At 25.5% G+C, this 26,613-nt stretch overlaps 1 protein-coding gene across 2 annotated transcripts; it reads right to left on the reverse strand.

The window, feature by feature from the left end:
- Positions 1–21: 21 nt before the first annotated feature.
- Positions 22–25,144, reverse strand: LOC129606360 (SET domain-containing protein SmydA-8). Of its 2 annotated transcripts, XM_055516659.1 has the most exons (8): positions 24,913–25,144; positions 23,268–23,648; positions 2,614–2,957; positions 1,531–2,095; positions 869–1,041; positions 667–789; positions 403–596; positions 22–334 (listed from the first exon to the last, which is right to left on the reverse strand). In XM_055516659.1, exons 2-8 carry the CDS (start codon positions 23,286–23,288, stop codon positions 114–116), a joined length of 1,641 nt encoding a protein of 546 aa, XP_055372634.1. In that variant the 5' UTR covers positions 23,289–23,648; positions 24,913–25,144; the 3' UTR covers positions 22–113. The 2 variants fall into 2 exon arrangements, with proteins under 2 accessions (XP_055372634.1, XP_055372635.1); XM_055516660.1 differs by lacking the exon at positions 23,268–23,648.
- Between the last annotated feature and the right edge of the window lie 1,469 nt (positions 25,145–26,613).

Raw genomic sequence — 26,613 nt, forward strand, 5'->3', positions numbered from 1 at the left:
AAAAATTAAATTTCATGGTACTTAATGCTTATTAGAAATAACTTTATTTGAAAATTAGAATTCAATTATAAAAATAAAAAACTCTTTTTCGTTATAATGAAATACCCAATTAATTAAACATTTCCGATTCTCTTTAATGCATCTTTCGCGGCTAATGCCATTTGCCATTCATTTGAACCATCAGGTTCTAACGATAAAATTTTATAACTTTCTTCAAGTAATTCAATAACTTTTTTCAAGCGCTTTCTTAATTCTCCAGTATTAATTAACTTCATTTCGAATTTTTTCGTCGTTTGAATCATAATTGGAGCATGCAACTCATACATTATTACTCCTAAAAATTAATTTTCGAAAATTAAAAGAGTGAATCTGTTTTTTAATGTTATATTATTATTATATTACCTCTTAGTCTTGATAACCCTGGTTCTAAAATATCAACAATTCTTAACACATCTCTACAATATTGTTCTTTTCTCTCAAGAAGTTGCATTGGCATTTCATGAATTAAGTAACCTTCACTTCTACCATAAAGTTGACACAATGAGTATTTTGCTGATACATTTAAATAATGATCCTTTGTTAAAACATTACAATATCTAAGAAATACGTTATCATTTTTTAAAGTTGTAGTTTTTATTAATTTTGTGTTGATTTATAAAATATTACTTGTTTAAAAAATCTTCGTAAGCTAATATGTCATGTGGATCTAGTTTATCTAATTCTTTAAATAATTTTTCCAGCATAGCACTAACTGACTTTCCACTTGCTGAATAATCGCATTTGTTACAGCTAGTGAACAAATTGTTTTTAATTAAATTGCATTTTATAGTTAAAAATAAGGTATTTAAAATAATTAATTTGAACTTACTTCCAATCAGCATGCTGTTCTAGTGGGTTTTCTGTCAAAACAGTACCGTTTTTACATTTCGGACATTTTAAAGCACTTGCATATGTTCCCAATTCTGTTGGATCTTTACAACGATCGCAGCAGCACCAAAAGAATTTCCCTTCTTGCAAATGTTCACGTCTTCTCAATGTGCCCTGGTTAATCACGGTTAAAATAAAATCATTAATTAAAACGAGAAAAAAGTTTAATTAAAATTTGAAAACATTTGGATGTACGTAATGAACATACCCATGTACATATGTACATGATATCCAAAATCAAGCAAAAATTAAAAAAAAAATAGATATTTACATAGTATGTACATATGTGTATATTATGTATATGTATGTATGTAATTTTAAGAAAAATTTTTAATTTTTTTACTAAACTTAAAGAAATTTAAACAAAGCTCGAGAAAGAATATATCTGGAAAATTATTATTGTGCAAAAAGGTAGATGACAAGAAATAAGCCAAAATTCGCAAAATACCAGCCTATTCTAAATATTTTCCTTTATTGGGAAAATTTCTCAAAATGCTAAAGAACTTGAGATGTTATTATGAGACTTTCATAACTTCTTTAAGATTCTAACTAGGTGTTAGTTCCAAACAAAAATTTTATCCATTTTTGATATTCTAAACTTACTTGAAAAGTGTAAGCGTAACTTAGTGTTATTGGATCACCTCGGCTTAAAGATTGTGTTACACGAATTGTTAAAGCAAAATTTTGTGGATTATCTGTATGTGTGGTGTTTGGTTTACAGTCATGTGATAATAAAAACGCTGAAGGATATGTTGCTCTTGCTTTTGCTCCCAACTGACCAATTTCAAAACAATTAACTTCAATAACACCACAAATTGTATGAATTTCATCTTCTGTAAAATCATTAATTTTCCATGAAAGTTTTAGTTGATTTACAATAACTTCCTGATTTCGATTCCATAATGACGGAATTTTTTTTCGGATATCATTATGATGTTCCATTTTTTGAAGAGTTTTCCATTTTTCAACATTCCATAATTTAAGTAATAAACATCTTAATGGTAATATTACTTCATAAAGAAAACGTACATCCTTTCCTTTACACGCATAAACGAGATCAGCAATATTTTTTTCTTTATATAGCTTACATTCAAATTTATTATGGCCATTATCGTGATAAATTCCAGGACATTCTGCACTGCAAAGTGGCCATCTACATCCGGGGCACCTAAAAATAAATAAATGATAATATTATATTAAACTGTTACGTAAAGAGAAGAATATTAATTTTCTGATAAAATTGTTTTATGGCATTGTAATAATAATTGGCGTTATTGTTACATTGAAGTAAGCTTTAAGATAATCTTATAATGAAAAATATTTATAAAATCTCAGTTTACAGAAGTTGAGTATAAAAACATCAATGCAATGAATGCAGTGTTCTCATTATCACTTTGTGATTTCGGTTTTCACAATGATTTAAACTCGTTTTTTTTAAATAATTTTTCACATCGCTTTTCTCTTAGAAGTCTAATGGTAGGCATCGTAGATACCGAACATTTTAAGAATTTTTTCAAAATAATTATGGTTTTTGTTGGAATAAATTATCACAAATTCAATCAGCTCAAATTTAGAAAAATTTCCATTTTCGGAAACTGTAGCCATTGGTTTGGCTATTTTTGAAATCAAAATTTTGGGAAACATTTTTAAAAAACTATAATGAATTCTAATTTATTTTACACTTACTTAAATTGCGAATCTAAAAATGGAAATTCAATTGGATGATAACAACCTAAACAAACTGGATCTGAATCGGAACAAGGTCCAACAGCTAATGGCTCTTCTTGAATTATTAATTCACCAGGATTAAGATGTCTTGATGCTACTAAATAACGTCCCATAATATCAGAGAATTTTATTTCATATGGCAGCTGAGATTTTGCTACTATTTTTGTATTCATCTGTTGGATTTCATCATCTGAATCATCACTTGATTGATTAGGTGAAAGAGGTGATTTTGTTCTGGAATTATTATTAACTCCGTTATTGTTGTTATTATCATTATGCGGACGTTTCTTTTTATGTTGCTTCTGAAAGAGAAACGAAAATAAAGAAAAATTAAAAAAGAAAAACAAAAAATTTAGTTTTATTGAAACAAATCAGTGGAAATTTTGAAATTATTGCTGACTGTTTACTTGTAAAACGGAAGTAATCTTAAAGAATTTTTTGTATAATTTTTTTACAGTTTTGTAAGATTTTGTGATTTTCACATGTTCCGTATTTAGTTTCTCTTTATACAGGTAAAATTTTAGTTTTCAGTATCTTTTTGTATTTTTTACGTAAAATTTTATATTGTATAACAATAAAATTACTACCGTTTTAAAGCTGTTGTAAAGCTAACATTTTAATAATGTTATTGTTAAACCAATGTGCTCAAATACACACATATGTATGTATTTAAGTGTGTTCATCACAAGCCGCCACAAGTTTTTAATTTTTAAGAATTTCTTAAGCTTACTCAAGTCAAGAAAACATTTAATATTTAAACGATTATACAGAATTTGTATAGTAAATTTGTATGACTTTAATGGTAATATAGACATACAGTGCTATACTATTTTAATTAACACTTTGAACTCCAATGAATCTTCAGGAAACATTTTTAATGCAGCAATTTTTTTTAAAGGTCTATAACTTTAAGATAAATTTAATTACTGCCAAAGAGAAAAAAACCGAATATTTTTAATCTTTTTTAATAAATTTAGGAAATAAAGCTAGACTTCAGGGGGGCTTAACGAAAGCTCTTTTTGTGTTCTCTGCGGTAAGAGTTTAAGCTAATAAATTGGATTTGCTAAAACTAATTGGTGTTACAATTGGAGTAATGTGTATGTTCCTTTTGAGTTCATCTGTGAGGATGAGACTGAAAGTGTTAAGGTTCATGAAAAACGGTAAAAACCCTCTTAATTATTTATTTAAAATAACATAGATATAAGTAGTCAAAATTCTATTATTTTAATAATAAAAATTTAGAATATAAGACAAGTTTTCCTATGAAATTCATTCGTGCAATGCATAAAAAATAAAAGTGTGTTTGCAAATGCAATACACACTACTTACATATATATCTGCATACATACATATGTTGCACTGCAATCTTTAAAAATTTCTTTTATAAATTTTTCTTTTTTTTTCATTTTTAACAAAATGTTTGAATACTATCAAGTTCAATTATGTTTATACTTGAATAACACACTACATGGTTGGCAAACCTTTTTAACTCTCTGTGTCACAAAAAATTGTTATACTCAAATAGTAATATAAAGGTAATTAATTAATTAATTGAAATTTATTAAAAATGGAACTAAAATTGTTATTTGTTTATATCATATTAGTATGTATCTGTATGTATATTATATAAATATATACACAAAATATACATACAATAACCTATGTTTGTATCTATGTAATAACTATATGGTTTGTAACTATAATTATATCGTTATGATTAATAGAGAAAATTTCACTTTTCTTAAAATTTCTTGCATTATTTGCTTCTGACTTTTGTGTAATGAGTTTCTTCCTCCTGATATGTTATAGGTATAGATTTATATTTAAACTTAATGTACATACATAAAATTGTAAATAAATATTGCGAATAAAAGTGTGATATTATACCTATAAACAATTTTTATTTGAATAATGAATGAGTGGGTTTTTTCTCTCTCGAAATGAAAGTATATGAACTTGCTTTAATATTTTCTTTATTGAACAAATTTGAAATGTGAAAACATAACCCTGAAATTTGAGTACTATTAATGAATAAGAGAAGGTCATGGATTATACATGTAACATGATATATAATATTTAAATTCTTTGCGAGTACTATGTGTTATATCTGTGTCATATATGTATATATACATATAGTACACTTAATAAACAATATGAGAAGCTTTTCGCTATGGGAAATTGAAGGTTGAAGGACTTTTATCCGGTAAAATGTTTACATTTTTATGTATGTACTGAATTTCTTATTTTCTCCTTATATTTTGTAAATAAAGAATAATTTTAATTGTTTTTATGTCTGTTTTATAAATTAGGTCAAATAATTAATATATCACTTTTATTATATTTATTTATAAAATAAACTGCAACTTAACAAATTATGTTTATTGCCCAATTTAAATATTATTGAATTTTTAGTTCATAATTTGCGTTTATTTGTTTTCTTTTTTTAATTTATTTATCAATTAAAAATGAGATGATGAGCTCATTTAAGTATTTTACGATTATGTTATAAGAAAAATTTATATTTTAGGATTATTTATATAGAAATTTTCATTCCATGTTGCTTTTTTAAATATTTTCTATTCTACATGTGAAGCATTTTTCGTGGGCATAGTATTCGCTTTTCTTTACAAAATAAATAATTTTTAAAATTTGTTATCTAAGTTTGACATTAGAAATGTTTGCGGGTAGAATTAAATTAATAACCAACCGCAGGTGTGAAAGATATTAATGTAACATGAGATATAAATAGGTTTTTAAATGTATTATCACTGTCTAATAATTGAAGCTAATTGCCTCAATTCTACATTTTTTGACAATTTTATATTAATAATTTTTTTTTTAAATAAATTAATTTTTGGTGTTTACTCTGGCGTATATTGCCAGAAGGCAATGTACAATAATTGTTTCCACATCATTTAAGGCAGAAAACTAAAATTTTAAATTCAAATGAATATTTTTCCGAGAAATCTCTATATAAGTTATGGACTTCCAAAGTCTTTAACAACTTATTATAACAAAAACACAAGTACTTATGTTTTATAAATTCAAAAAATACAAACGCAAACAAATTACAACTTGTTTATTTAATTGTAGAACAGCAAAGGCAAGCATTGTGACAAAATAGTTTTTGAAATTGGTTTTTGTGTCAGAGTAGACGGTTAGTTGATAAAAAAATGTTTCTTTTAGAAGCTGTAATTATATAATTTCATAATTGTGGTAAATTAATGAAAATAAATATTGAAGATGGTCATCTTAAAAAGTATCTCAACTTTATCAGAGAAAATGTGCTACTTTAGAAAACATTTTCTTGATCAAAATTTATTTAATTTTTTAGATCGACAAATTTTCAATTAAAGATTTTTGGAATTTTAATTTGGTGCGAAGCGTGGTACTCTTTTTATATCTGCATGTTGTGTTTGTATGTGTGAATTTAAATTAAAAAAGAATTTGACTTAAAATGTCGAATTATTCAATATGTCAAAAATAGTGGAAAAATCATAAACAAACTATGAATTTAACAAAAACAAAAAAAAAAATACTTCAAACCATTTTCATATGCTTGTTCTTTTTATCGTCTTGTTAAATAAATCCGCGAAAAGAAAATATTGATTTTTAATTAATTTAACTGTCAAAATAAACACATAATATTAATATTTTCATTTAAATTTTAGTTAAATATTTTTAGATTTTATATGAAGTTCTAAATAAAACCATATTGGAAAATATGTACTGAAATTAGAAATTTATATTTTAATAGTTTCGTAAGCAATATCGGGATTCCAAACAATGTTGGGCAATATTTAGATATCAATTATTGTTCCGGGATTTTGCTTAAGAATGAAAAAAACAAATGTCGAAATTGCGTGTACGCATACATTAAATTTAGTACGCATATGTTAAATTTTCTAATATTTCTATGACAATTTTTTATTTTAATCAATCAAGTAGACTTGACTAGAAATAGTAGACTCGTATTGTAAAAACTATAAATTTATTTCTAAAATTTCATATGCAATTACCATTTACTTCATCTCTGAATACTTGCTGCGGTAAATGTTTCAATATTAACACAACTTCGCATTCATTCTAATAATTATACTCGTATTTACTCTTTACTGTACGAATATTCATTTAGGTCTGGGCACTTTTTTATAAACGGCTGGATTACGGCTGGAACCAATACTCTTTACTGTACGAATATTCATTTAGGTCTGGGCACTTTTTTATAAACGGCTGGATTACGGCTGGAACCAATATTCAAATGGAAGCGATAATTTTTTTTTTTTCAAAGTGTTCATTGTAATTTATTGTTATATTTAAATATGCTAAATAAATTATTTTAAAAATTTGTTTATGACCATACTCCACTTAAAGTCACATGATCATTTTAATTGAAATTTGTATATGTATAATTAATTATAAAATTTTTTTACTGATTACTCAATAAATTTTTAATAAAAATTCAAACAAACATTGAATCCACAGTTGACTATGGTTAAATGAAAAAAAAATCACAAAATTAAGTTTAAAATAAATTTGGCCGAATCAAAAAGTAATATAAGACTCTGTAGCAAACCATTTTGAAATTCATTGACCTCAAGCAACAGAAACAATTTATGTATTGTGTGAGATGTGGAAACACTTTTTTTCATCGTTGGACCTAATCAGTTTTTGATAATTTTTTTAATTAAAAGAACATGGACCCAAATATATTTAATACACATGTGTTTGATTTCAGAATTAAAAATTTTTTTTTAGATTTTTGCTCTTCGTAGTTAGTACGTCTTAATTTTGTATACCTATACATATGTATTTTGTATACGTATTGCACTTAAAGAGAATTAAAAGATGTGGTATGCTTAGTTTATATTTAATTTAATTTTAAATTTTATTTTATTTATTAAAAATTTTTTCTTCCAATAAATTTTGTAACAACAGTATAAAGCTAAATCATGTATTTTTCTTCAGGTTCTTTTCTTATATGAATTTTATTACGAAATTTAAGTATCAATCCAAAGAATGTAGTGTTAAAGCCATTCTTTGATATCGGAGAAATAGGAAAGTCTAAAAGATGGGCTTAAGATAATGCGATCCAACTGCATGGTTAATTTGGTGTGTTAAAACAAATAATATTCTTATATCTCTTCTACTTTCAGTTTTTGTTTTTATAGAATTTCAAAGAAGCTTACAGTTTCAAAAATAAAAGAATCCGCAAATTGAAATTTTATTAATTTTGAGAGATGATTACTAGGAAGAACGTGGAAAAAAATCATATTTCAACAGATTCAATTATGTATTAATTTTTACAAACTACTAAAATCTGGAATTACTACGGGCTTCGGTCTGAAAGAGGGAATTTTTCGTAATAATTTGTACTCATTTCTTCAATCAGGGCCCCAAGAATACAACATTTCTTCAATTGATCGGAGCTCATTGTCACAACTCTTAATATGATCAAATTCAATTTCAGTACTAAAAAATTAAAACTTTCAATACCTCTCTGTTCCTTTTCTATAAAATTTTCAAATGCAAAAAAATTTTCAATTTACTTACTTAAATATTTTTTTATTTCAAAATTATTGATGATAATGTTCCCTCTCTTAAATCAAGCATGTTTTTCCTTATACTAATTTAAAAACATTACAAAAATAAAAACAAAAAAAATCATTTCAGTCAGAAAAATTAAATTGGCTAGATGAAGTAAAAATTCGAAAATCAATAACAATTTGTTTTATGAAACAAGAAAAAAAAAACAAAAAAAAATTGTTTTAAATAATTTTGAAAATTTTATTTTAAAATATTTTGGTGAAACTTTAAAATTTATGAACTAAAAACATAACCAGAAGTCAATTTGATTAATGCGAATAGGTTGGTAAATTTAATTTTAGCTTTTGTGTATATTTTGTATACTCAGGAACTTGTATACATATGGATGTAATATGTGTATGGGGTGAATATGTATGAACATACATGTGTATGTATACAAATATATTTGTAGCACCAGAACATGGAAATAAATTTTCAGATATTTAAAATTTAAGCGATAAATTAATTTAACAGGTGCTTTATGTTACCCCTCTTCAATTTGTGGTAAATTTTATAAGGTTTTCTTTCGATTTTCCATATAATTATAGGTTTCAAATTAAAATTTCATTTGGAAAGCACATATGATGATGACAATTCTAAATAATGCGGTTATATACAATATAAAAACTAAATTAATTTTAATTGAACAGTCTGTATATTTACATACATACTCTGAAATTATTTATAAAACATAACTGCGTGCTTTTTTTAGGATAAAGTATTAACAGGATCTAGTTGAACTAATTTTCCCAGAATTTTTATTTCTTTTTCGTATATTCTGCATTGCAATGAAAATTCTTTTAGAGTTGTGTAAAGTGAGATTAAATTATTCGAGTTTTCGAATATCCTTGAATTTATTGGCGGAATTATTGAGAGTAAAAAAATAACTAATAAAAACAGATTAAATGAAATTTATATTACTCGGAAAATACTCGGATGTTTTAACACCCTGAGGGCATGTCCTGATAATGTAAATTTTTTTTTAATTACTACTAATGCAACTGGATCAAAACAATGTACAAATAGAACTATTTCAAATTATTGCATATATTCAGGATGAAAAAAAAGAGCCTTAACATAATGTTCTAATTCGACGGTTAATTTTTACTTTTATAGAAATTTGGAAAATCTTGCAGTTTCGCAAATATAAGACGTTTTAAATTTAATCATTTTACAACGTTCGGGTTGTGATATGAAGTTGGAAAAAAGCTAACCGTCTAGAAAAAGAATATTATTGAAAATTAAAAATAATTGTGGATTAAATAACGTAGCGGGCCGACCGACAGAGTGAAACTAGTAAGCAATTTTTATACCCGTACGAACGAATGTTCGAAGGGTATACTAAATTTGACTTACCGTTTATAACGCTAAGAAATAACGGTGCTAGATATAGACTCAAGTGTATGTTTTTGATCAGCGTCAAATTCTGAGTTGATTTAGCTCTGTCTGTCCGTCCGTTCGTCCGTCCCAACGATAACTCAAAAACTAATTGAGCTAAGTTCACCAAATTTTCTCAAATGATTTATTGTAATAAGTGCAAGAACCCTATTTAAATTGGACATGATCGGGGCACCGGTTCGTGTAGCTGCCATACAACTTCAAAATTTATTTGGCTATATCTCAGGAACTATAAAAGCTATGTTATTGAAATTTCACACAAACGAATATATTGGCAGGTTCAATGTGCCTCATAAAACTCGTTAAAATTTCTTGGCTCTTTCTGGTAGCTGCATTACAACTTCAATAGTAGTTTGGCACACACAGTATTTTGAAAAACACATAGCAGTGAAATTTTGCATAAATTAATATGGTGATACGGCAACTTAAAGTCATAGTCTGTCCCATAGTCAGTTATGTCATCTTTATTCGCACATAGACTAACAAATTCGTACGGGTATCACAGAGTTGACAAGGTCAGCTCTATTTTTTTTCTCGTTTTAATTTTATTTTAGTGCAACTAAAAATTTCGTTATATATTGTTCTGAGGCTATAGTGATAAGCTTTTCCATCAGATTTTTTCCTTGAACAAGATTTATCCATATGATGTACAAAAATTGAGAAGTTATACCCCGCCTAATGTTATATATATATTCCAAGTTATAATCTTACTGTATTATAAAATCTTTTACATTTTAATTAATACAAAAAGATTTTTTGTTTAGGGATAAATGTTTAAAGATAAACATAGAAGATAAGAGCAGAGGGTCCTTGATTGGTCGGTATGTGCTTTAGACTATAATTTACTAAAGACTCTTAATCTACATGTAATTTTATGATTTTAATTTTATGTTGCATCATTCACGATTAATTATTGTGCAATATAGAGCAGCTAAAATGAAGAATCGAAAAAAAAATACGAAAAAACTGCAATATAAATGAGTCTTTAATGTAAACCGAAGATTTACAATTATCACGTAAATTTTTTCACCTAATTTTTAATATTTTTTATTTTTTTTAATGTAAATTACATTTTGTTAATCCTTCATTCTTTAACACATAATTAATTTCATGTTAGGTACATACATATAATAAAGAAGCATAGAATTCTTTGAACTTAGTGCCGAATACTTCAAATTATTAATTAATTTTTAATTGAATTTTTGTAAAGAATGCAAAGAACATATTAATTATTTTTCTGAAAATATTTTTAATAAATAAATTTGATTTATAATTTTTTTGTACTGACACTTATCTTGATAAAATAGTATTGCCATGTTTATTGCATTTTTAAATACCTATATGAAATCTGTTCGAAATATGAATTTGAAATAAATTTTTTGATGAGTACAAAAGCTTTGTCAAAAAGTTTTTTACAATTTTTGTAATGAATCTTATTTATCAAAAAGACTGAAAATTGGTCTGCAGAATAAGCAAGATGTGAATGGAACGTACTACTGAAATGCAAGTATGATTATAAAATAAAATTTAGTTTAGATCAGTCATCTTGCTATTTTACTTGCCAAGTTTACAATAATTCGTGTAATGCAATTTTTGAGTAGAAAAAGCTTTTTCGTATTGCGTGTATTTAAAACGAAACACAAAATTTAGGAATTATTAATTTATTTTTTTTTTATTAAAGGTGACGAGTTCTGTTGATTTTTTTGAGAAACAATGTGAAAATCCAATTGAAAAAACGAGAATTTTTAAGTGAATAACGAACCAGACTGTAGTATCAATGAATTATGCAAAATAAACGACTGGATTGTCGAATTGAAGCCATATAATCAAAATAAATATTTTTGGTAAGCGTAGGTGATTTCTTTAAATTTAAACATGATATTAGAATTAAAAAAAAAACAGTTTCTTTATAGTAAAATATTTTTTTTTAATTTAAAATTCAAGCCTAGCTAAAATTCAAATTGTTTCTATTTAAATGGCAAATCTCTTTTGCGTCACTTATATTTTTTACACTCACATCACTTGACATTCGTTACGAAGCTAATTACAGAGCACCATAGCTGGGGTTGAATTGGTAGACTTGATTTTTTACATTCATTTGTCACAGGTAAGCAGAATATATGTTTTCTTTTTGTTCAATGGCCAAATAGAACTCTAAAAAGTATTGTTAATTTGCTCATCGATGAAAATTTGGAAGTTAGAGTAAATTTTTTTGTCCACTGACCCACTGAATATATCATTACAAAATTCATCTTATAAGCAAATATGCTTAATTTTTTAGCAATGCAACATTACTGCAATTTTAAATCCACGGTATGCTCCTATTTTAAAATGGAAAATAGACAATCGTTTTCCAAATTTATTTGTGCTAGAATGAATTTAGAATTTTCATAAGGTTAAGTAAAATAAAGAAAAACTGAATTACTGTTGGGTAAATTCATTAAAATTATATTCATCACACGTTTTAATAATTAAAATTAATAATGTTAAATTTTTAAAATTTTATTTGTTACTTGTGCAATCAGGCCAGGTGCCGCTTTTATATGCTCTTTCGAATAATCTTAATTTTCAATGAGTGTTTCTAGTCATTTAGATAAAAAAAAACTTTTAAATTTAATTTTTATAGATAGTTTTTATGTAAAATTTTTTTTTATAGTACAATTATTGTTATTATTGTAATAATAAAAGGAAAAAAGAAGAAGAATATTAAAAAGATTTTTTTTTTGGAATTAAAATGTCTGGCGTTTAAGAACGTGGTGTGGTATAAAAATAGATTGTTTTGTAAATGGATTTTTTTTTCCTGGGATTTCTTATGTAATTTACTTTGAATTAAATTTAGATTCATTTAAGAGAATCAAATCTAAATCTTATTTTAGAATTTAAATGTTCTATATTTAAATTTGTATAGAATTACTTATTTATGCATTTAATATGCAACAAAGCTAGCATATGGCTAAGTGAACTTTATCACACTTTTATGATTTTTGGCCTAATTCTGTTACAAGTTTGAATAATAAGAAAATTTGAGTTAGGTTTCCAAAATAAAATTCGAATAATGCTTACACAAAGATAGCTTAGTGTGTAAATTTAGTGAAAATCACTCAGTTTATTTTAAAAGAGATTGTATTTTCGTTAACTATTTCTTGAAATTATCCATAATTATAGAAACACTGAATTGGCCATAAGCCTATAGAAACACAGAGTATTAATAATTTTCTTTCAAATTGGATGGAAATAGTAACATCAATAGGTTTTTATAAGAGGACCTTAAATGTTATTTTAAAAAACATTTGATAGTTGTTTTATGGTATTTTGAAATATTTGTGGGCGAATCATTCATATTTTGGTTTGAAAACCTCGATACTAGGAACATAAAACGCGTTATTTGATTTGAGAGTGTTTGAACAATTTTTATGCTATTTTACGCAACTTACAAGAAAAACGTTGTTTTTATAAGGATATACATTGTAGTGAAGAGAATTTGATTATTTGGTATCAAAAATTTATGTTCAGTGTTAGAGATTTGGGCCAATGTAAGAGATCTCTTTCTTTTTAAACCTTTTGGTACAAATATTTAGTATTACCATTGTAGTTTACATAACAAATAGTTTATATAACGATATAAAGAAATCTATTTTTGTAATTATAGAAGGAATTGTTTAAGTGGCGCTAGTGAGCAATTAGTTTTAATTAACAATAGCGTCACTCAACAAAATTAGTTCGTTTGTATAATTTCAAAAATTGTTTTCTGTATGTCACTATACACTATCTATACATATATACAGTGGTATTACACATGATTTCTGTATGTGTTCAACTGGTGACAATTTTGCAACTATTCAATTTTCTGTTTTACGAATTTGTATGTGTCCAAATAAATATGATATTGGGAGTGTAATTTTTTTTAATTTAAACAATTAAAAATTTTTCTTTGAAATATGACAAATCGTATTACAAATCCATAACATTATTTTTTGAAATTTTCATATGTATGTATTTAAATTTTTACATTTCAATATTTTTTCAATTTAAAACAAAAATTGGCATGATAAAAATTTTAAAATTTTTTGAAAAAATTCATTGCAATGTCGGTCATTATTAATTATTAGTTTATTGTAGTTGGTGAGGTAAGCTTGCAACCGATTAATTTTAAAATATCGCGTATATCGTGTAGTTTTTGAAAAAAACTTTTTTTTTTATTTTATTAGGAGAATTTTCCAAAAATTTAATGAATGAATAATTTTGTTAAGTGCAATTAACATGTTTTTACATTAAAAATAATTTCATTGCTTTTGGCTTCATAATATTTATGATATTCACCACTTAGATAATTTTTTTTTTTGAAATTCTGAATAGAAACTAGTATATGTAGTGTAGTTTGTTAGGTAAAGTATGCAAGAATATATGTGAAGATATTTTTATTAGTTTTGAATTGGCATTGAAAATTTTTATTTTACTTTCCCTTTTTGGTTGAATCTACGCATATGTATGTATGAGTAATTATTTATAGTAATTGCATAGCACGCGCTTCGTTTCATATTTTAAAATATTTTGCACTCAATTTAAAAAAAGAATTTGTTTTTGGTTTTTACAATTATTTTTGAACAGAAACTATTTTGAAAATGTGTTATACACTCGGTATCTTATCCTTAAAGTCTTAAATCTCAAAAACTGCGAAAAATGCAAAAATGTAAATGGTTTCTTAAAATGCAAAAATCAGTTGCAAAAAAATAAAAATAAAAACTCCAATCAACTTAAAACCATTTAAGAAATAAATACCGAAAATAAACTTTTGTGAGAAAGACTTCATTACATATATAAAAGAAAATAAAGGTTCCTCACCCTTTAATTTCAATATTATTGCACATACTTTGGGTACACTTTCTTAAATCCTTGTATATGCTCTTTAAGTTGGCGCAATTATGAATATTGAAAATGCTTACTCACTTATATCACAATTATTCTTTTACACATAATAATTATGTAATTAACTTCAGTTTCTAAAAATGAATTAACTCTATTAATTAATTTGTTTTTCTCCTTGTAGTCTGTATCAAATAATCTTATATTCTTATATTAGATTATTTCATATATTCTGAAATTAGCTTTTCAGAGATTAATTAGTCTTCCTCCTCAAATATACCAGAAACCCAGTATCTATGTACGTGTCTATTCTCTATTTATTTGTTTAAATTTATATAAAAAATTTCTGTAGTGAATTTATCTTAAAAACTTTAATATATAAATTGAAAATTTGTGAACAATTTTCACCTTCATTAACGAAGCATTTATGTACATTTTAATGTAAATTTAACAAAATTTATGCGATTCAAAAGATAATTTAATTTATTATGAGTTTGCACCTTGTTTTTGGTGATTGAATAAGAAAATTAAAAAGTAATAAGATGATGCGTTGAAATAAATACGTTCATTTCCATCTAGGGTTACCGCACTGTTAAAAATTATTATTTGTCACATTTATAAAAAAAGTTAAATTTTGAAATAAGCTATCAAATTCTACTATTTTGAAATCAAGCTCCGGTGTAACAAATAAGTGCTTAAGTCACAGTAAGGCACTAACTGAACAAAAAAAATAACTTCAAACACAAAAAATAACTTAAAATTAAATTCACAAAATCTGAAAAGCACTCGAAACACTTATTGAACACTCGAAAAATTTTTTAGGTGTAAACAATTTCCCTTATAAAAGATTTTGTATAAAGGGAAAAATTTAAAAAATTAATTTGAAAATTTTAAAAAAAGGGCCAAAAATATTTAAGCAAATACAAGTGAAACAATGGGATGGCAACACTGTTTGTACCTAGAAACTGTTTAATGCGAAAATAATATGGCATTATTATTTTAATCAAATAAATGTCCTAAAAAGATTTGCTTGTGTTGCGGAAATATTTTGAAATTCATCGTTTAATACATCAAAGAAACCAAAAATGTACTTCCGGTTTAAAATACAAAATCAATTTTGCAACATTATGGTACCAATTTTATTTGTGAAATTCTCCAATCTGCAATTGCAACTCCTTATTTTTTATCATAATACCAATCACTTATAAAATGTGTAATGTGCACAACAAAAATCCGATTTCCTACAAAGTAATGACACAAAAAAAAAAAAAAAACAAATAAAATGTCAAGATTTTCCCGGGAAAAAATCAGTATACCGTCAGAAGAGTAATTTTTCTATCTTTAATTTTAAATTTAATTTTTTTTGATTTAATCATATCATCTAGACGTTCTCATTTTTAGGTACCTAAACCACAAGCATTCAAATTTCGTATAGTACGTCTTTAGCAGCTTTATTTATTTTTTTTTTGTTTAACTCAAATTTTATTTTAAAAATAAAATACACAAATCTGATTGATTTCAGAATGTTATCAACGTAAAATGAAAGCATATGCGATAAAAAAAAATGGAATGCTACTGCAAAAATAATTTTCATTTTTTGATGTCATTGTTCTAAAATACAAAATATTTTTGTTAACTTTAGACAAAAAGACAAAAAAAAAAAAGAAATTAAAAAGGCAGAAAAATATGAAAGACAGCGAATTACGCGGGTGGACATTTTAAGTGCAAACAGAAATTTTTAATATTATATAAGATATTTTATAATATGCATAAATACAACACATACTCTCCATTCTTATAATAATAGGATATTATTATATGTTTGTAAATCTGACAAAGATTATTATAAAAGTATATAATATTATAGTATACAGAAGAGGGGGAGCATTGTTGGTCACAAGCAGTGTATGATTTCGAGCGGAAATAATATTTAAAATTTTAATTTCTTTGAATTTATAGTTGAATGACGGTGAATAGAATATTAAAATGACTCAAAAAAAATTTCTATTTAATTAATCTATAGATCTTGTATTATGAGTGTTGTATTGATGTAAAAGAAAATGAATTTTTTCAAGGCTTTTTTTTTTAAAAATAAATATTTTAAATAGGATCCGTAAAGTAATTTAATATATAAATAAAAATGCGTCTTGAAAATGTGTCAGAAAAATCTTTGATGAGAGAAAATAATAAAAGAAAATTTTACCGTTGGAAGTGGTGGCACAATGTAGTTTTATTTTACAGACAAATTAAAATATAGAATGATTAATTTAATCACCAGTTTATAATATTTCACGAGTTTATAGTATAGTAAAGTTCTGAATCACATTTGAAAAATGTATAATTGTGTTATGGAACTTATGCAAGGGAAGCGTGTGTATTATTAAATTAGATTGAGTTTTAGTATATAACAACCACAAAAGAGTTCAATATAAAATTGCGACAACCTACAAAATTGAAAGAAAATGTCATGTGATCCTTTCTCTTTCAATTTATTTACTAATTTCTTACAGATCAAAAATTTGTGTGTAATGCAAAAAATGTCATACATGTCTGCGAAGTTTTAGTTGATTGAAATTATAACTCTGCGTAGCATTCCTAAATACTTATATTCAAATTAAACATTTCTATATTCTGAATTTCTATTCTAAAAGTTTCAGAGCAGTTGGCACTTTGGAAAGTAATCTTAAAATTAGTTACAAGATTTTTCACCAACCTGACGGGCAGACATACACACATATAATAGTAATATGACACGTATATAAAATTGTGGATAAAATGATGGATAATTTCAGAGAATTTTAAGAATTCCATATACATAGGTCAAAACCAATGAAAAGTGATTCGAAGAGGATTTATTTTTTAATAAAGTTTAAAAATTGAATATTTTTTTCTACCTGTATAATATTAAAATAAAATTTCGATATTGTAATGATTAGTAATCCTTTTGACTTTCTTTATGAACATTGCTAAAATTCATTTGTATTGAGATTTTGATCATTGTTGAGATAGTGATCTCCATAAAATAAATAATTTCTGTAACAACTATCACTCTAAAGGACGTATTATCACATACTCCCAAATCACATTGCAGAAATCCAAAAGGAGAAAAGCAACATATCCTATTGTTGATTGCACCAGTAGTAATTTTTCATTTTTATTTTCATTTTATTATTTTTTAAATTACAATAATTTTTAAAACTTTAGTTGTTTGTATTCATAATTTTCAAATTAGTGTTAAATTTATGGTCTTTTATAAAATGAAATGACTTTTTTTTTGGTACAAAATTTAACTAACATTAATAATCTTTATGTGAGCAATTTTAATAAATAAGATTTAGGATATTCAAAATTTTGAAAAAAAAATTGTGCCTATTAATAACAGATTGTGTCATAATATTTTTAACGTTGCAAGTTTTATAACACTAGACAACACTTAACTAACATTAATTGTTGGGATTTTTGTTTCGAGCACAAATATGTTAGTCTTTATACCCGTACGAACGTATGTTCGAAGGGTATACTAAATTTGCCTTACCGTTTGTAACGCTAAGAAATAACGGTGTTAGATATAGGCTCAAGTGTATGTTTTTGATCAGCGTCAAATTCTGAGTTGATTTAGCTTTGTCTGTCCGTCCATCCGTCCGTCAGTCCGTCCGTCCGTCAGTCCGTCCGTCCGTCCGTCCCAACGATAACTCAAAAAATAATTGAGCTAAGTTCACCAAATTTTCACAAATGATTTATTGTAGTAAGTGCCAGAACCCTATTTAAATTGGACATGATCGGGGTACCGGTTCGGGCAGCTGCCATACAACTTCAAAATTTATTTGGCTATATCTCAGAAACTATAAAAGTTGTGGTATTGAAATTTCACATAAACGAATATATTAGTAGGGCCAATGTGCCTCATAAAAGTCGTTGAAATTACTTGGCTCCTTCTGGCACCTGCCATACAACTTCAAAAGTTATTTGGCTATATTTCAGAAACTATTAAAGCTATGGTATTGAAATTTCGCACAAACGAATATATTAGTAGGGCCAATGTGTCTCATAAAAGTCGTTGAAATTACTTGGCTCCTTCTGGTACCTGCCATACAACTTCAAAAGTTATTTGGCTATATTTCAGAAACTATTAAAGCTATGGTATTGAAATTTCGCACAAACGAATATATTAGTAGGGCCAATGTGTCTCATAAAAGTCGTTGAAATTACTTGGCTCCTTCTGGTACCTGCCGTACAACTTCGAAAGTTATTTGGCTAGTTTCTTAGAAACTATAAAAGCTGTGATATTGAGATTTCACACAAGTGAATATATTAGTAGGACCGATGTGCTTGATAAAATTCGCCAAAATTTGTTGGCTCTTTCTGGTAGCTGCCATACAACTTCAATAGTAGTTTGGCACAACCAGTATTTTGAAAAACACATAGTACTGAAATTTTACGTACTATGTGTTTACGGGTATCACAGAGTTGACAAGGTCAACTCTATTTTTTTTCTCGTTTTTTTTATTTTTTTTTTTAAATATATTTATTAGTATTACACTTATGTTATGGACATTGTACTACAGTATTAACAATTGATAAACCGATATGAGAATTCAGTAATTTTTCAGTTTGTTCTAAGTACAAAAAAATTGTAAAGTGAAGAAAAGAACTTTTTATAATTCGCTAATTAAAAAAAGTTTTTTTAATATTTGCACTCTATCCGTTTCTTCTGCATTTGTACTGGCCGATTGAAATTTTATATTAAAATATGTATAATTGCATATATATACATATATACATATACTTTAGTGAGTAACTAATTTCTATTATGAATTTTACTAATACAACATCATACTTGTGAAATTAATAAGTAATGTGCTTATTGCACTAATAATTTTACTTAATGGAAATTTCTTCATGCAACTGCAGAACAGATGGATGACGTAATCAAAGGAGCGAGTTAAAGGCAGAAAAATTAATTAAAAAATTTTTCTCCTCGAACTGGACCCGAACCAGTGCTCTACTGTGTGTTTCAATAGTAGCAGTCAATGTAAACAAACAAATATTTAGTAATCATGTGGATTACAGTATAAAGCAATGTAGAGAACATTTCGTCGGCAATTTCTTCATGCCTCTGTAGCTCAGTTAGTAGAGCGTCCTCCTAGAAAGCGGTAGGTCACTGGTTCGAGTACAGTTCGAGGAGAAAAATTTTTTAATTAATTTTTCTGCCTTTAATTAATTTCTCTTAGAATTAAGTTTTTTATATATTTCATCCGCTCTTACAGTTACTGCTGTGGAAATTGTCATATTTTGCTGTGGAAATTGTACAATTTTGTACAATTGTTGCTGTGGAAATTGTCATATTTTGAAAGGATATGAACAGAAAAATGCATAAATTTGCTAAATACGACGCAATTATTTAACGACAAATTGAAATTTTAGAAGAATCATGTTTCCGAGATTTTTATGGATACTGAGCGAATATTCCTATATTGTTCGGTATTCATGCACAAATGTCGAAGCAATGATGTAATGTCGTAAATTAAAGAGGAATGTGATTTATTAAAGTGACTCTGAATCTACCTCTTTCTATTACTTATATTTGTTTCCAAATATTTAGAATAATTTTTGTTATATAGACGTAATTTGAAGTTTTAATTACAATTTCTAAAGTTTTTGTTTAACAGTATGCTGAAGCAGAAATAAAATTAGTTTAAGTTACCCACTTCTTTAGAGTAACATTCTTTTAAAATTAATGAAATATCGTCTGAGACACGATTTCTCTAGTTGTTTTTAAATTACTGAAGAGCTTTTTATTGTTTTGTTGTTGGATTATTTTAAATTTTGAAATTTTTAGATTTTGTTGTTCTTCAACACCTTTAAAAAAATTGTTTTGCTGGTAAATTCTTACGTTGTCGTTTTTGTGTATTATATAAGCTTTGGATGTGGTCAGATGCTGCTTACCATAACAATAATTTAAACATAAAAGAAATTTGAATTTGAGGTATTCTATTTGTACATTTATATGAATATTTTTTTTTAATAGTATATGTATAACAAATCCTTCTGTAATAAATATTATACTTTTTTTATTAACAATACTTTACTATTTTTAGTACAGTAATAAATTAGAAAAAAACTCAAAAATAAAAGCAAATAGCACAGAAAATTTATTAATATTATTTTTTTGCTTTGATTTTATTTAAATTATGGGATTTTTATGACAAAGGTATCGTATATGCTACCGCCGCATTAACATTTTTTAACTAATTCTACTAAAATGAAAATAAAAATAAATTAAAATGAATTTAAATATAAAAAATTCATATAAAATTTTTAAATTAAAAATTAATTTAGCAATAAAAAATGGCAGATTGCTTCTATTTGTTTCATTTCGATATTTATTTAAAATTTATGATATTAATAAAAATTCCATTTTAAAATTTATTTTTTGATTTAGTATATGGATAAGTAATTGAGATTACGTGACTATTTCGGAAGCAGCAAATGGGTCTTCATAAAGGAGTGAGGATTAGAAAACATAAAATTAATGTTGAAGCAAACAAGTTATCTAATCGGGCTCAAATGAATCTGTGCCACAAGGGGTGTTCTATTTTTTGATCAAAATATTATTTCAAATATCAAAATACTTTGCTATTGTATTTCGCTAAAACTTGAAAGACAGTGATTCTGAAAGAGTGTGAATATTGGATTGCATTTTATTTTCAAGTCCTTAATTGGCCATTTCGAAAAGTTTTGGTTCGAAGCTATTATTCTAACAGCAAAAAAACGTATGTCTACTATAAGCAAAAAACATGGGCAATAAGAAATTGGGTAAATTTTTTTCAAATTTAAGAAAATGATTTTGCAAACAATGGTGTCATGACAAAGCATTTATTGTTGAATATATTTACTTAAAATGTAATAAATTCGTAGATCCCAAAATACAAATTTAAAATTTAATTATTCTTTGTGTGAGAAGCGTACGTACCAACTTGAAATAAAGGTGGATCGATACCGTTAGTTCAATGTAAAGAAAGTGAATCTTTAAGTGAAAAATTATCGACTAGCTAGCTACTTGAAATATTTCAACAATATAATATAAAAGTTAATATGTATTTCGAAAAAAAAATATTGCATACTTTTCGGAGAATAAGCAGAAATTAGAAAAGAGCGACCATTATTTAAGGGATAATAGGTTAGAGTTATGATAAATAATTATGGGTTTTGATAACAAGATAAAAGTCTGACAGAAATTTTAAGACATTTTTTTTGAAGAACTAGTGTGACTTATAACAGTATATACAAAAATTTATATAACCAAGGATATCTAGATGTTATTCAAGTAAATTTATGTTTGCTGATGAATCTATACAGGATAATTATAGTCTACTGATGAATCTAATACGGGATAGTATAGTATAAGTTGAGAAAGTATAGCAACTATAAATTTATATTTACTTTATTAATTATTTTCCAATATCCACAAAATATATTAAAAGAGGACTCCAGTTAAGAAAATTTTTTATTTGAAAATATTGACAAAACTCCGGAATAAATAGAATCAAAATTTTGTCATAAATTTAATTTCAAGAAAGTAGTTTTGAAATATTGTGAATGAGTACTGAAATATTGGGAATGGATCACCTTTTTTGCAATTTTGGTTAGAATTTTATTCATAAATTTATCTTTAATATATCAATTTCTCTTATAACTTAATTATTAAAGATTTAATATTAAAATCTGTGAAAAATTATTTTCGCAATATATTTTTATTTTATTTGTCTCTCTATTGTACATGATTGTACGTACATTGAGTATTCATATTGCACCTCAGTTCAATTCAAAATATTTAAATTATGAATTATTGCCATATTTAAATTATTGATTAAATTACTCGTAATACTGCACTATTTTGATTTCAATCGAATTTAACAAAAAGTGCTTAAACTAAAATCGAAAAAATTGCAGAAACAGTTTGCAGTTTTCCTCTAGCTGGACGAAATTTAATTAGAATTTTGCTTTTTTTTTTTATTTGTAAAGATGAAATATTTGGGGTTATTCTTAATAATATTTGTAGTTCTTTTATTATAAATGTACATACACTAAAATGTGAAGAAATTTCAAAATGCGAAGTTTTTATGTAAAAAAAAACTACGAAATAAACCGAATTTGAGGAAAATTATAAATTTCGATATATTGCGATATTATTCACAATTTAGAAATTCAAGCAGTTAAAAGGGTGTTAAGCCATAATGTATACCTACAAATTTTTGAGTTTCAGAAGTGCTTGTACGGTACATGCATAATACATAATTCAATCTTTATATACTAAATTTAAAAACTTGCTGTTTCCAATTAATTATTAATAGCAATTAATAACTTCTCTTAATTATTTTTCAAGTTAATAAAAATAAGTAAATTGCTTATTAAGATTCTCTTAAATTACTGAAATTTTTGTACTTCTCGCTGTCTTCCTTGTTATAGGCAATTCGGAAAAATACAAAAGGCAGTAACCGACATGAGTTAAAGTCAACAAACTTAAAGTTACAAAAATGGTGTTTGCAAGAAATGTAATAAATAAAATATTAAATAAAAATTATTCCTTATTCAGAAATTAAGTACGTATTCGTTTAAATTTAATAAAGTACCCAATGAGGTAATTTGTACCCATTTATTTAAAGAACGCAAAGAAACAATAAAGGTGTCTTGATTTCATTTCAATTCCTTCGCAATAAAATACAGAATAATTTAACAAAATTTACAAAAGTATGTGTACAAACCTTTTTCCTGTAATTCGGCATGCTACTTGTCTGTGATCTAGTAATTTGAGCACTTATTTTAGAAAATTACCATAAAATATATTTTCCCATAAAATATAAAATTTCAAAAAAAAAAAATTCTTTTTATTTTGCAAAAAAAATTTTCAATATTTTTAAGATTTATTTTTCAATTATCACAAAATTTTCACTTCTCTTGCTTAAATTTTTATATACATACAAAAATAAATATTTGTTTTTTATTATTAAAATTAAAAAAAAATTGTCTAACACTTTTCTTTTGAAAATTCGCGTTTTTTTTTCTGAATTCTTTTTTAGAAAATTACGAAAAAAAGATTTCTTTTGTGAAAATTTATTTTTTATTTGATTTGTACACTTTTTTTTCTTTATTTATTTATTTTTATATTTCAGATAATTTTCATTAATTTTTTTTCATAAAAATGTTTATTATAACAAAATATACAATAGAGAATAAAAAAATCAAAAATAAAATAAAATTTATAAAAAATGAACAACACGCGTTTTAAAAAATCGTATGATAAGATGCGCGTACTGTTGTTGTATTCAACGTTTGATTTAATATTGAACAATTTGAAATTTCGGAGACTATCCGGAAAATTTAGTTGCGAACATTTTTTTTTTAATTTTCTTTAAGATTTACACAGTCCGAAGAAGTGGTTTTCATTTGTAAACAAACTGACACTGGCTACAAAAATTTTATTTTTGAGAAATTTTCGAAAACTTTTTTTTTTTATTTCGACTAAATAAAATCGGAAAGAAAAAGAGTAGGAAAGCCAAAAAACGAAAAAAAAAACCATATTAAAATTTAAGAAAAAGAAAACTTAAATTAAATAATTAAGAAAAATAAATCGGAAAAACCACTAGCTACAGTTTTTATAATAAAAAAATGAAAAAAATTTTTTCATTATCCCTGTAAATTATGGGAATATTTAGTATAAATTCTTGTATGTGTAAGTTATGTAAGAATTTTATTTGTAATCATCAGAAAGTGTGGCTTCATTCAACTTTAAAATTTTGTAATTAAAAGGACGTAATCGTGTATCTCGCTATTTCACTAACCAAGTGAGAAGAAGGTGCATTATCGACCATGCAACTGTAAAAAAATTTTCCTATTGAATATCTCGTGCTTTCTGAAATGTATACAAATGTTTATCATTATTTATTTACTGGCGATAGATTCTGCCGATTGTTTGAGAAAAAATGCACAACTTCAGTAAATAAAAAGTGAAATACAAAAACGAGATATACGATTAGGCCGTGAATGATTTGAATAAATCTTAATGTATACAAGTAGAGCAAAAAAATATGTACGCAGTTATTTTGTGCTTAATTAGACTTTTTATAGAGAGGCTGCCGAGTAGCGAGTGTTTACTCTCATTAAACTTGCCTTTTATTTTTAATTTTAATATGAGAAAATTAAAACTTTCTTTCCTTTTTATTTCAAGAAATGAAATTGGGCATTGTCAATTTATAACTAATTACAAATACAACGTGTAGTTGTTTATATTTATTATTAATTCTTATAAGAATAATAATATGAAAATTTCTTCATATAACTGCAAAATAGATGGATGACAGTTAAAGGAACAAATTTCTCCTCGAGTTTGGACTCGAGCCTGTGACCTACCATTTTTTAGGCGGACGTTTTACCAACTGAGTTACAGAGTATGAAGAAATTGCTGGCAAATTGTTCTTCATATTGCTTTATACTATAACCCATTCCGATTGATTGATTGCGCCAACAATTTAAGAAAAAATTTTGAAATTATAAATTTTAAAATTCAATTATAAACTCAAAGACAATTTTTCAACACACTTTTATATTAATTGGTTCCCGTTAAACTTGTATAGTACATATACGCGTATATTTCTTTCGGAAAAACAAATGAAAACTAAAATGAAAATTTATTCGAATTGAAAATATTTATACGCTTTCTATACATACTTATATTCATGCATATATATGTATGTATATGTGTAAGCTAAACTGTCTATCAAGAGAGCAAACTTTTAATCATGCTGTAAACATTTTTCGGATCCAAAAGGAAAAAACAAAAAAAAATCGAGAAACAAAATTTTCATATAAAATTTTTTTTTGTTTTTTTTTTTTTGGCTCTTTTAAAATTTTTTTTTTATTTGTTTTTCGAATTTCACTTTGCCGTTTTATTGAGGAATTTTCAAATCTCACGCTTAATCAATTGGGTGAAATTTTGAATTTCAGAACAGATTTTTACTTATTATAAAAAAAAATAAAACTTATAGATTTTTTTGTATATGGGGATTTAGTCGCATAAATGTAGAATAAAATTTTTGTATGTATTTTTCTGAATCACCTCGTATTATGTGGCGTCTTCTTAGTATATAAGAGCATTTGTGTATTATAGTGATGAATTGTCATAAATATTCATTTAATTTCAATGCTCATTAATATTAATTAAGAAACATTGTTTTTCACAGGATTTTAAAATTTTTAATTAAATATTTTTTTTTTAATTTAATATTATTTGGGACATGAAAATTATAAAAATTTTAGTAGCAAGATCAAGAATTTTAAAAATTTTAGTACCAGTTAGAAGTAGTAAACATGTTCTTATATAAATTCAAAGTTTATTGTTATTTAAATTGTTTATCCAAAAGTTAGTTGTAGTTCTTTTATTCACTCATGCTTTGTTTTAAATTGTTTATTAATATTTTATATTTTTATAATTAATCTAAGTACTTAGCACATTATTTCCATATCGCTTCTACTGCATTACCAATTGCTTTACTTACTCGCTTACATGATGAAATTATTGTTTGATGCTCCTAAATCTCCCCTTGTACATCTACATATTATGGTTTTTGTGAAATTTTTACTTTGGATTACAACAAATGTTGGAATACTTTAATACTAATCTTGTTTGACCCAGATCATCGTCTAATAAATGTCTAATAAATTGTTATTAAACTAAAATATATTAACTGTATAATGAACCGGAATAAATATTAAGTAATATTTAAAAAAGAAGATGTACAAAGTGTACTTCCCATTGAATTACAAGGGAGAGCTTTCTTGTTTCTTGTTAATTTCCTCAAACTTAAAGATTTGAAATCAGTTTTTGAAAAATTACAAAGATTTTCATTAAGACTTAGTTCGCATAATAAAATCTTTTTTTGCAACAGTTTTATTAATGACAACATAGGTTCAGCAAATCATTTATCAGTGCTTTTATTAAAAAAAAATTTTGGAATTTACTTAAATTTTCCTATATGAAACACAAGTTTTTACAAAAAATGAATTTATACAATTATTTGAGAAGTATTTTTACATTTTCACTATGAACCAATT

This window comes from Condylostylus longicornis, unplaced genomic scaffold, assembly GCF_029603195.1.
Source record: "Condylostylus longicornis isolate FDR11 unplaced genomic scaffold, ASM2960319v2 ptg000018l, whole genome shotgun sequence".
Classification (NCBI taxonomy): Eukaryota; Metazoa; Arthropoda; class Insecta; order Diptera; family Dolichopodidae; genus Condylostylus; species Condylostylus longicornis.

Coding starts and splice junctions, on each gene's coding strand:
- LOC129606360 (XM_055516659.1), bottom strand. CDS start 23,288: ATGCCGAATTACAGGAAAAAG. Junction 2,096..2,613: donor TTTTTAGATTCGCAATTTAA/GTAAGTGTAAAA, acceptor ATTTATTTTTAG/GTGCCCCGGATGTAGATGGC. Junction 597..666: donor TACGAAGATTTTTTAAACAA/GTAATATTTTAT, acceptor CGTATTTCTTAG/ATATTGTAATGTTTTAACAA.